This window comes from Parasteatoda tepidariorum, chromosome 11, assembly GCF_982258835.1.
Source record: "Parasteatoda tepidariorum strain Cologne lab strain chromosome 11, Ptep-v5.0, whole genome shotgun sequence".
Taxonomy (NCBI): Eukaryota; Metazoa; Arthropoda; class Arachnida; order Araneae; family Theridiidae; genus Parasteatoda; species Parasteatoda tepidariorum.
Window position 1 is genome coordinate 40,699,055 of NC_141765.1, and position 13,054 is coordinate 40,712,108.

Consider the following 13,054-nt stretch of genomic DNA (forward strand, 5'->3'; position numbering starts at 1 on the left):
CGCCCAGGAACAATGTTTTCATGGGGCACATTAGGACCCATAATCCTCGTAGAACAATCCCTGACGTCTCTAAGCAACTTGAACATAGTTGCAGACCAGGTTCACCTATTCATGGCAACAGTTTTTCCTGCGGGGGATGGTGTTTACCAACAGGATAATGCACCATGTCATAAGGGTCGAATCGCCATGGATTGGTTCGAGGAACATTCCAGTGACTTTCAAGTCATGTCTTGGCCTCCAAATTCACCTGACCTTAATCCAATAGAGCATTTGTGGTCCTACTTGGAAAACCAAATTTGCGTTGTCACGCTACCCCCTCGCGCAATGTGAGGGAATTGCATGACCAGTTGGTGAGCGCTTGGTACCAGATACCTCAGACTACCTATCAGCACCTTGTGGAATCAATGCCACGTGAGGGCTAAAGGTGGTCCTACATGTTATTAACAGGGCGGTCATAATGTAATGGCTCTTCGGTGTATATACTCTTTTTCATTCCGAATTGGAACATAGGGCTTCTATCATAGCTTTCCGCCTACTTTATATGTGGCCAGTTTTGATTTTCACCACGTTTTTCCTACTATTTTCAACTCGTTTGCAATCGTCCAGTGCCAAGCATTTTTTAGGTCTTCCTTTTTTTCTATTGCCCCAAGAGTTCCAATCAAAAACTTGTTTTACTTCAAATTTTTCAGGTTTGCGTAGAACATGACCAAACAATTTTCATTTACGTTTTTAATTTCGAGATCAATTGGTAATTAATTAATGTACACATGCATCAATAAAATTGTAAATTTTGAAAATAGTCTGATGGATGCTGCAGGGTCAATCCACACAGGGCACTTTCATCTATCAAGAAATCAAAAATGCAAGTATGCCATGCATACCTTAGAATAGTTTTCGCAGAGGAAAGTTAAGGAATTCATGTATTGGTCAGTAATTGCTTTAGCTTATTGCCAAGTCAACTTTTCTTAGCCTTACGCATTCAAATGTGTTGGTGGAAACGAATGTGTGAGAAAAAAAATAACGAATTTTAATGAAATCAAAACCATGTTACGGTTACGGAATTGGATGTAAATGTGTTAGGCAGACGTAGAATGAATCTCTAAAAATAGATTTTATTCCGCACTCAATTCAAGGTTGTGGCATAAAAAGATTACTGATTATATTAATGAATTTCTTTTATTGAAAAAGGGATTAAATAGGATAACATTATAGTTTTTAAATGTTCGAAAATATGTTATGCATATTTTTGCATGACAGTAGCAAAAGTTATTTTTTTTAACGTATAATAATTTTACTCTTTCAGAACCGTGATCACACATGTAGCATAGCGCGATTAACTTTTCATGGTATCATATATAAAACGAGTCTTTCTAATTCTAGCAGACCACACAGGCATGATCTCAATAAGGTACATCTCGTATAAGTAATATGCTTTCTTTAGTGCGTTCATGGTATCATATATAAAACGAGTCTTTCCAATTCTAGCAGACCACACAGGGGTGATCTCAATACGGTACATCTCGTATAAGTAATATGCTTTCTTTTGTGCGTTCATGGTATCATATATAAAACGAGTCTTTCTAATTCTAGCAGACCACACAGGCGTGATCTTAATACGGTACATCTCGTAAAAGTAATATGCTTTCTTTTGTGCGTATACTCTCAGAGCATGCGGGTTTGGGAAAGCACATTTTTCTTATTTTGCCGGTCTTGAAGTTGTTAAAAAGGTTTTAATAAATTTGATTCAAAGTTATTTCACCACATACGATTAATTTAAACACAAATATAAAACCTCATTTAGTTCCAGTTGTCCCGCGTTGAGCCTTTTAGAGAAATAATAAAATTAACTTTATAATATCTTTTGCAGAAGGGAGGGACAATTTAGAATAGTTTCTACAGGCACTTTAAAAATATTCTTGATATCTTAGCTAGAAGTAATGAGTCTACACTAACAATTTGCGTTAGTGTGCAGGCCTGCCATGAGATTATATACAATATTTTCATTTGGAAGGGTTTGCAATAATTTTCAGTAGCAATTTTCCAAATTTAAAATTAGCACACAGCAATTTTCCAACCTTTTTGAAGATAAGTTCAAAATGCTACATTTTAATGTTGTTAGTTAATCTGTTTGAACATGAATTTCTACAAACTGTAAATGGCGAACAAAATTTGGAAAGATATTGGTACATAGGAGCGTGTTAGCCTATTTGAATCAGAAATCTGTTGTACTGACTGTCTATTATAATTTTTATTTTGCATCGAATCTAGGATTTAATTACTCAAAATACGATGCTCTATGGGTATTGGTAATTTGTTTGGTGATAAATAAGAAATATTAAATTCTGTCCTATTTATTTAGTTATTTAAAATTTTTAGATCATTGAAGAGGAAATATAGGCTTCGATATTTTTAAGCCATATAAATTTTGCTATTTTAAATAGTTACCTTGTTGTGATCCTTTATTAACCGCTCCTCTTCTTTTTTTAAATTCTATTTTGATTTGTAACTGTTGTTATACATTTACTTTCTATTGTAAGCTTATTTTATAATTACAGAAATACAAAAATGTTCCATAGTACTCATATCTTATGTCAGAATTACTTTTTTTAAATTTTTTATGAGATAGAATTCTACTCATTTGGGTATGATTTGTTGCCTTTTTTTTCCTTCAAAAATTAATAAATGATTGAAAATCATTGTTATATATTGAGATTTCTTAAGATTGAGATTTCTTATTATTGAGATTAATCTCTGAACGTTAGCTCCTCTTTTTCCTGAGCTTTAAGCTGGTGACTTTTCTACGACAAAAAAATCTAACTTTTCCCTTATTCATTGAAACATTTATGTATAGCAGAGAAAAAAGGTTTAGGTTTCTTCAGAGCCGTGAACCTTATAGAGCTAGAAGAATGATAAATTTGACAATTTGTTTAGAAAATTTCTGATTATATTTTACTAAGTCATAATGTCTTAGTAAAAATAGTTCAAGTTACATGCGAAAACAAGTAAATGAAACTCTACATTAAACCTTTATATTACACATTTTATGCCATTTACTTTCGTCTCACCCATCAAGTTGAGTAAAATGAGCATTAAATATGTAAAACTAAAGTAAAGTAGTCCCGCAATAGCCCGCAGTGCTGTGTTACGGTGGTTAAGGCTCCATAATTTCAAGACCAACTGCATGATTGTGGTTATGTGGTCATCCTTACGCGTAAGTTGCCATAGTTCCTAGACCTGGTACCCATCGATCTGAAGCTGGGTGGGTTTCAAGCCGCCACTGAGAATTGAAACCCAGTCCTTCGCAATGACACCTCAGTGCATTTAACCAGTAAGTCATCACGGCTCATAAAGCATTTATTTATTAATAATTTAGTACTTTAAAAATGATTCATAAAGTATTCTAGAATGATTATAAAGTGTAAAACAAACACCCATTTCACATATTGATTTTAAAACAGTATTTTAAAATATCTCTGGAGGAAATTCTGGATTGAATAAAAAATTATGGTTTTAAAACCTTATAGGTACGTGAATAAATACTTCACAAGCTGTTATTATTAAGATACTTTTACAATTCCAGATTATAATTTGTTCAAAATAAAACTATAAAATTACAAAGTTAATTTCAATTTAAATACTTGTTATGTTATTTATTAGAATATTTTTCCTGTTTTATAAATTTTAACTCATTTAAAAATATTTTTTTTCCTTCATCTTTTGCATTCTTATATGATTTAAATTCCTTTTCCACACATTCTTTTATAAACAAAATCTAAGAAAACATATTCAAATACAGTTAAAAACAATTTTCCCAATTTTTTTGCTCATATTGTGCAATGTGTTGGTAACTTTAATGGAACTCGTACATTTTGAAAATATATATATAAATGCCACTGTATTTCGCAACAATGTTACTTCCGGGAAATCCTAAAAATGTTATTCTGCTTGAGAATGATACTAACATGAGTTTTCTTTCTTTTTTTTTTTTTTTTTTTTATCTTTTAACTTCCAAGGAAGCCTTCGAACTATTTTTCTTATTTTGAACTCTTCGCTATTAATTGTTAGAATGTTATTATCTGTATCTTTCATTATCAGTTTTAAATTTTAACATTATTATTATTAAAAGAAAAAAAAGGCATATTATTAAGTGATATTACAATTTTGTCGAGTTTATCAACTTTGAAAGAGGCAACAAACACCAAATTGAGTTAAATTTATTTTGAAAAAAAATCTGTATTCAAGCTGTTATCAATTAAGGATATTTTGTATAAATATGTTTTAAAATAAACCATTATCTTGATTTAACTTGATTGTACTCGAGCAGTTATTAGAAATGCTTATTACAAATGTCAAGCTAGATATTTCTTTTGCCTTTTAGGGAGAATATTCCTTTTGCTTGCAAAAATAAGATTGAACATACTTTAATTTTTCATAATTTTGGATTTATTACTTTTAAAAATGAAGATTATTTTGAAACGTTGATTTTAATTGTTAGTAAATTATCTGATCTTAAGGATCCTATTGTTGACAAGAATGCATAAGATATCAATCAAATATCTCATCAATCTTGCTTTTCTTATATTGGAAACACCACACTGAGAAATAAGGTATGGATAAATTCATGCCAGAATATGGTCAATATATCGTGTTTTTAGCACTATGGAGACACCAAAAAGTTCGGTAATTTTTAACGTAGCGCTTCGGTATTGACTTATGACAAAATTTCTAATAAAATATGTTTTTTTATTATCATTTTTTGATGATAAATTTAAAAGATATTAATTTTGGTTAATTTACTACCCATTAATTCGTTCACCGGTTCAGAACACTAACGTCTTTATCGAGAGTTTCACGCTTTTTTCCGTTATGCCATTAGAGCATACCAGTGTTGGTAATTTTGCCGCATAAAGCATTTTTTTTTAAAAAAAAATTTGTGACCACAAGCTCAAAATATGTACTTTTTTTTGAAAATATGATTTATTATTTGTCAAATCTATAAAGTAATCAAACTACTTTATTCAATTTACGAAGCAGATACGAAGAAAAAAAAATAATTGCTAGAGTTAGTTTTTGTTTGAACAGTTTTCCTCAGAAACATTCATAGATGTAATGATTAAATAGATTAAGTATGCTTTTGAAATATCTGATTAAAATAAAAATAAATCCCCCGAATCATTTTCAAACTGTTGGGGAAACTTGAATATTAATTTCAAATATGTTACAGCAAAAAATTTATAACTATCACGTGCTATTGATAGCAATAGATTGATGTTTTTCATAAGCATTAATACATATATTCTTTGCTTATAGGAAAAAAGAAATGCATAAAATGAAAAATAAAATAAATAAATTTAAAGATTTAAAAAAAGTTCAGAATTAAAACAAATAATGTTAAAAATGCAGCAAATACCGAAGATTTCCTGTCAAGCCCCCGGCTCATCGAAATGAGAGTAATATTTTTCTGTCGGTCATGTGCAGTATAAAATACTTTTTTTTTATAGGAGTGGTGTAAAGAATTACGAAATAGAAAAATAGAGCAAAAACAGAAGATTTCTCGCTAAGCCCCTGGTGTTGTATCAAGAGGAGAATAATATTTTTCTGTCGGTCATATGCAGTATGAAATGTTCTTTTTTCATGAGAGAGGGGTTAAGAATTACTCAGAATCCATTGAAATAGCCCCAAAATAAAGAATAAATTCCAATTCAACACCTCAAAATTTATTAAAAAACATTGTTTGAAATCAAAATATCTTTTGCTACATTTGTTGTCTTGTTAGACAAAAGTTTAAATTTGCTATCTCAAAATTAAAAAAACAAAAATGGCACATTTAATTGTATATTCTGAAGAATAATCTGATACTTTTATCGAGATTCTTTACAGCCGGTCAGGAAAACCATTTCTGTTGTTAAATTCAATTTTCGTGTTGTATTTTTACTAAATATGGGGTTAATAAGAACTATAAATTTGAAAAATAGAATTTCAGATGAACTGTTTCAGAAATGAACAAAAGATATTATTAAATAAATTATTTAAGTTCCACAACCTTTTGTGTTTTTGCTGTTCTCTCTTTTTTGCTTTAATCAGACATGTCATGATCATGCAAAAGCTGTTTATTTCCAGAAGCATTAATTTTTGGATGGCAAATGCATATTTAACTGTCTAAACACATAATACTTGCAAAATATTTATCAAATCTGAATACTGCAACAGTACTGTAGATATAATCACTGATTTGTTTCTTTTCTGCTAAAATCATCCGATAATTCAATTCAACGATTGACTTAGAATTTTGGGAATCATTACATATTTTTTCAATGATATCTAACTATTAACTGTTTTTTTAGTATCCTTCAATTTCTGTCCTTTTGGAAATCTACTTTTTTTAAATTTTTTTCCTTAGTTGGTAGCAGCCACTTCTTGCAATTCCCCCTAATCCATTTTCTTATCATCCACTTAGCAATGACTCAATTTTGTAGCAGTCCATCGCTTATCTTGTCATTGGTTAATTTTTTATGCGTAAATTTTTACTGTAAGTGAATAAATTATTTTATTTATCAAATTATCTCTTGAATATTTTATTTATTTAATTAATAAGCATTTTGAGAATTTGAGACAGACGAAGTTACATATCTTCTTAAAATATGTAACCGTAAAAAATAATCAAAAGTAATCAAATAAACTATGTGGATCGAATTTTTCTAGCTGAAAAGGAAAAATTGTAATTCTTAAGAAATTATTCAACCAATTTCAAACGAATTTTAGACATTATTGCTCAGATTGGGAGAATGAAAAAATTTATAAATGAAAACTTTTTTATTATCAAAATTTATTTTATAAAAATTTATAATTAAGTCAAATATTGAAAAAAATAACAAATAATCGAAGAGTTTAGTGAAAAAAGGGACACTTTTGTTGATCAGTTTGAATGAATATAAGGTATAGATTCCGAAGAGTATAAGGAATAAAGATTCCGATTTTCAGTTTGCGAATCTTTTTAAAATTTGCTGCTCTGACCACGCTTTTGCTTTTGACCATGAATGGAAGAAATTTAAAATAAAGAAATAAGCTCTGGCATTAACTTCGAACATTTAAGTGATTTTTTTAATTAATACAAATCAAACTCGAAAACAAAAACGTGCCTACATTTTATATATTAGGAAATATCCTGAACATAATATTTTAAAGTTAACCTTTTGTGTATAAAATGAAACATTTGTTGTATTTTTGAGGAATATCAAACTCTGCTGGGCTTATTGATTAAATTAGAGCGAGGTGAACTTTTACAGACTCGTAAAACTTTTATGAATGTAAATAGTTTTGAAAGTTTGTTTTTGTTAAGATAATTAAACCTCACGTAAAGAGTTAATTTTCTGTAACAAACATTTATTAAATAAAAATAAATTCATGTCTCTAAGCTAATATATATATATATCTATATCTATATATATATATATATATATATATATATATATATATATATATATATATATATATATATATATATATATATATATATATATATATATATATATATATATATATATATATAATAATAATAATGATAATAATTATAATAATAATAATAACATAAAGACAAAGAGGATAAAGGAAAAGGATGAGAGAGTGAGAGAGATTAACGAAGAAAAAATAAGAAAAATAATAATAAATTTTATTTACTGTACATAAGCTACAAGTACATAGAGCTTGTAAAATAAGTTAAAATATAGAGAAAGCAAGGAAAAAGATATGAAGAATTTTTAAAGGAGAAGAAGATAATTGTTGGAAAATGTTTTTAAAAAATATTCACAAATTAAAAAATTCTAAAATTTAAAAAATAAAAAATTGGAAAATAAAGTAAAATAAGAAAAATATATAATCTCCTGATCAGCTCACACGATTATATCCAAAAAAAATTTATATATCTATTACATTTATTCCTTATTTCTAGTAAAAATTATATATTTTTTTTATTTTCTTCGATCAAGAAAAATTTTTCAAATTCAAAACTATTGAATAAAATCGAAGTCATTCTATTCAAATTATTGAATAAAAAACTGATGATTTATTAATAATTTTGTGAGTAAAGATAACTTGCCGAGTTGTAAAAAAATCCATTAGTCTTAATTTTGATAACTGCTTTGAATTAAATGTATTTTAAACTGCATAAAATATTATACATATGTTTAATAAAACGAGTATTGGATTGATTTGAATGAGGTGGACAAAAAAGCTGGAACTGATAAGTTAATATCAAATAATATTCCATTTCCGAGGTAAAGGTGAAAGATATTTTAAACTAAATTTGTTGTGAAAAAGAAGAAACCCATTAAATTAAAAATCAGGAATGATTACTAGTGGGCTTAGAAGTAATGGAGTCCGGATAAAAATAAAGAAACTATCACTTGGTAGATATTTAGAAAAATTTTTTTTTCTTTCTAAGAAACTAAAATGAAGCAGTTATAAAAAAGGTTTTTGATTTTTAATTTCAAGCATTTTAAAATGAAGAGCATAGAATCAGATAAAAATTGAAGTATGTGTAATATTTGAGGGATCTAGAACATAATAAAACAGTTTGAGATATTTGAACATAGAAGAAATCCTTTAGATATATGCGTCGTTCAGTTACAAAAGTGGTCATCTCTGTAAATTTTGGAAATAGATTTTTTTGAGTTTTTTTATGTGCTAAATAAACTTTTCCAACAAATGGCAAATTCAAACAATTCCGTACGGAGAAAGAAATTGTGGTAAATTTACCGTACTTTATGTTAAGGACATTTCTGGTTAAAAAAAACAAGCTAACATATTCTGTCCATATGAGAACAGTTTACTGGAAATTCTGTTGTTTAAAATCATAGTTCTTATTACCACACATTTAGTAAAAAACAAAACAAAATTGAGAATTAAATTTAGCCGTAACAATGCTTTTTATGCCATGCTCTAAGGTATCATGATAAAAGTATCAGATTTTCGAAATTTTACAGCTTTTACCTAATTTTATCACAAACTATAAAACCATATTTTATAAGTAATTTTACCAAAGCCAGTACCAAAGCGCTTCCGTGAAAATTACCGAGCTTTTTGGTGTTTTCATAGAACCAGAAGCACTGTAAGCTTTTCCATATTCTTATAGCTTTGGCCATAGTTTCCCTCCCAGAGAATATTTTACATGCACTTGAACTGCTTTGCTTCAAAACAGGCCAAATCCTGATGATGCTGAGTTGCAAAACGGGCAATCTCTACATTTCTCATGCAAATACCGCTTTTGATCAAATATTTAGTGATTACTTGTTGTTCATAGCGTTATTGTCTCTTTGGTTGTGCATACGAGGTTTCTTATTGAGTTTCTTACAATCAAATCGAAATTTGCTTAGTGATAATATCTTCTAAATAAAGAAAGAAGAAAAGTACACTATGTCAAGAAATAGCCAAAGTCATTACTACATAATTTATCCTGTTAACTTTCGGTCTTCTTTTTGTGTTTTTTTAATCGAAATTTACAGCAGTTATAGCCGGATATTTTTGAAGTATTCATAATAATATTTGTTCATGATCTGTCTTTATTTTAATAGCTTTTTAATTATATAATATTCTGCAGAATATCAAATTAAATCGCCATTAGAGTCCATCTGTTTTTTAGTTTTAAAAACTCTATAGCCTCTGAGTCACATAATTTAATATTATGAATTTTGTGATTATCTAACCAGTTTTAAAGTGAACAAAACAAACGCAAAGCAAAAATAAAAATGTTAGTTTTAGAATGCAAAACAAAAATATTAGTTTTTCGTTTCTTTACAAAAATTAAAAGTGTTCCTACTTTCATTAATATTTAAGCTAGGCTTACGAAATTTCGTGCAATTATTGCATTCGATAGCCAAAATAATTGCTATAATTTACAAATTTATTGCTATATTTTTTGGCATAGGGTGTTCAACAACACTATTTTCCGTTTGTAATTTATTGTATATCTCTCAAACCTCTAAAAGCTTTGAATTTCACTGATAAGTATGAGCAATCGCATGATCTAAGCACTTCCGAAGTCATATAGTGATTCTTCAAGTATTTCCAGATAAATATGAAACAATGTATTAGTATGGAAGTGTTTTTATTGCTTTGTTCTCCCCTGTACCTTTCATTCGCAAAGATTAATATTAAATAACCATATACTTTATAATTAAACAACCATGAATTTTGTATTCTCCCCACTTTTTTCTGCTTATTTATTCTATTATATAGTCAAATAAGAAGTGAGCTTCTTGATAAAACGTTAGTTTTCTTGCTAAGAAGTTATTTCTAGAAGAAAACAACCAAGCGAAAATCACTGTACTATTAAGGAACGAAAATAAAGATATAATTTTATGCTTAATGAAATGAATAAATTAATGCTTAATTTTCAAAACTTTAATGTAATTTGTAATAGTAACTTTGAACTTATTTTGCTGTTTTAAGAAAAATAGAGGAAAATAAGAAAAACAATACTCATTGAACTTTTTTAGCGTCTCCAAAGTTTTGTTAGTCAGTATCTTTATTTCACATGTCTTATAGTTGGATATACATTATTTTCATGTAAGTCACATACATTAAGTATGGATCATTTTATGACAGATTGCAATATTTTTGGAGGATCAGAGGCACACAGTTTTTCAAATAGTTTAAGTTAATAGTATCAGTTAATAATTGTTAAGTTCAATAACATGCACAATATACCATGCACTATATGATACATGGATTGTTTTTAAAAAATAAAAACACTATACAAATGATACACAGAAAAAAGTATTAACTTTAAAAGTATTAATGTATAATAACTTTTTTTATTTAACAAAGAGTTAGCTACGCGTTAGTTAATATTTAATTAGTAACGGATCAGTTCGGAAGACATATTGTGATAAAATAGCAATCTCATTTTTAATGTATTCCTAAAAATAAAATAGCGTGTCAAAATGTTTCATTTTTAATAAGTTATTAGAAAAGATAAAAATGTATATTTCAGAGAATTCGAAGTGTTTTTTTAAATATTATTCTATCTATTTCTAAACTTTTAAGTAAATAATATTATATTTTAATCAATTGTGAAATTTTGAGACAAGGGACACCATTAAAAATTAAATAAATTAAATTCAGGCTATGCACAATCATATTAATTTGCCACCTTTTAACATTTTTATGAATCGGCCACTATCTTGATGTTTGACGCCAAATTTAAAAAAGGTATTTGATAATCTAATAAATTATTTTAGAATACAGTTTTTTCAACTATGTCATAAGAATATAGAAGTGGCTAATAGAAGGAGTTCTTGCCTCCCAATGAGATGACTCAACCTTGAATCCCAGATATGACTGGCTCATGCAAATTTTGCTCCTAGCGCGAACCGACCAGAATGCTGACGTAAAATGCCCGCAGTTGCTGATGGAATCAAGAGTTGAAATCTCTTTGCTGTCCAGCTAACTATAGGATGGTATTGAGGTTTTCCTAATCATGTAACACTAATAATGATTAGTTCCAGCAAATAGTCCTTCACAGAGGCTAGATTGTCCATTATTTGATTCAGTGGTTCTTTTGTCTTCTGGGTTGGATTCAAAATAGCATAGCTATGTGGTAAACATTGATCTGTGTCTATACAACCGACCACAGTGCTTGTGTTAAATATCTTCCGTGGTAGACAGATCATGGATCAGAATCCTCTTGTCATCAGGCTAACCGTGGGAGGTTTTTGAGGTTTTCCTTTCAGTGTAACGCAAATGGGGGTTAGTTCCCTCAAAAAGTCCTCTACGAAAGCTAATTTGTCCCACTGCTTGATCCAAGAGTTCCATTGTCTTCTGGATTGTGTTTAAATTTTCAAAATTGCGAGGCTGAAAAGTTTAACATTGATAGTCGTTAACTCAGAAATTGGGTCGGCTGCTCAACGCCGGTTATATTGATATAAAAATATCGTGAACTCAAAAAATAGGTGGGCTGTTAAAAAATAAAATTAAAAACATATCTTAGGAATACATTTAAAATGTGTTGGTATTGATAAGAAAAAATGATATGTCTCTTCAAGTAGAATTTGAAAATTATAAGAATATTAAGCATGGCAAGTTTTTTTTTAACAAATAATTTTAAATTATCACTTACATGAAAGAGATAGTATTTATTTTGTTAAATTGTTTATTAATTATTTAAAATATTTCGACTTTTTAAAACTTATAAATTTTTTCTAACGATAATTCACTTGAAGGAATTCTAATCAATTTTCTTAAAACAATTATCTTTCAAAAATGGAGAAAGAAAATACTGAATCCCTTAAAGAAACAAAAATGCAATTACTTATAGAAAGCCATTATAAAGGTATTATTTTGCAGAAGCTCTACCTAAGGGTCATAAGCTCCTTGTGGAGCTACAAAATCTCAGAAAGTTTAGTAAATTATTTCTAATAGAATAAATATGAGTTTATTTTGATACAACAAAATTGAAGAATTTTTGAATGAATGAATTTTTTTTAATAATGTGAAAATAAATTATCTTTGAAATTTTGAGTTCCACATCAGCAAAAATAGGTAATTAGAAAATGTATTTCTTTCTCCGTTTATTTACATCAAAAATATTCATTGAAAGGAATAAATTTGTATTATGCTTTCTTCGATAAAATTTTTTCTTGCTGCACCCCTAATATTTAATAAATGAGACAAAGTATTAAATATAATAAAATACAATTTAGAGTCTTACTTTTATACATGTCTCTTCCTGCATCCACTACGAATGCTATACTGATGAATAAAGAGAAAATTTCTTCTGTCGATCTGTAATAAAATGAAACAAATAACTTTAATCATAAACATCATGAATTTTAAGGTACTCAGTAAGGTTTTGGAAAGTTTTTGTAAAATTTTATCTTTGCTTTTTGTTCTTAAATATCTTTTCAAAAAATGTCTTTTAATGACCATAATAGTTCTACGGTGAGGGATAGCCTGGTTTCTTAAGGCGTTGTGCCCGTGTCCAAGAGATCGTGAGTTTGATCCCCACAGTCCAAACATTCACTGCGTAGTAAATGGTGACAGGCGAACGCTAAATCTA

The 13,054-nt window shown here is 28.5% G+C and overlaps 1 protein-coding gene across 4 annotated transcripts in view; it reads right to left on the bottom strand.

Annotated features, from left to right (window-relative positions):
- The window catches only part of LOC107453345 (solute carrier family 4 member 11), a 351,566-nt gene that overhangs the window by 21,807 nt on the left and 316,705 nt on the right, over positions 1-13,054 (bottom strand). For all 4 annotated transcript variants that reach the window (XM_016070143.4, XM_071187398.2, XM_087155390.1 and 1 more), the window contains one exon: positions 12,707-12,780. In XM_016070143.4, coding sequence (XP_015925629.1) covers positions 12,707-12,780 — 74 coding nt within the window. The remainder of the gene's footprint in view (positions 1-12,706; positions 12,781-13,054) is intronic.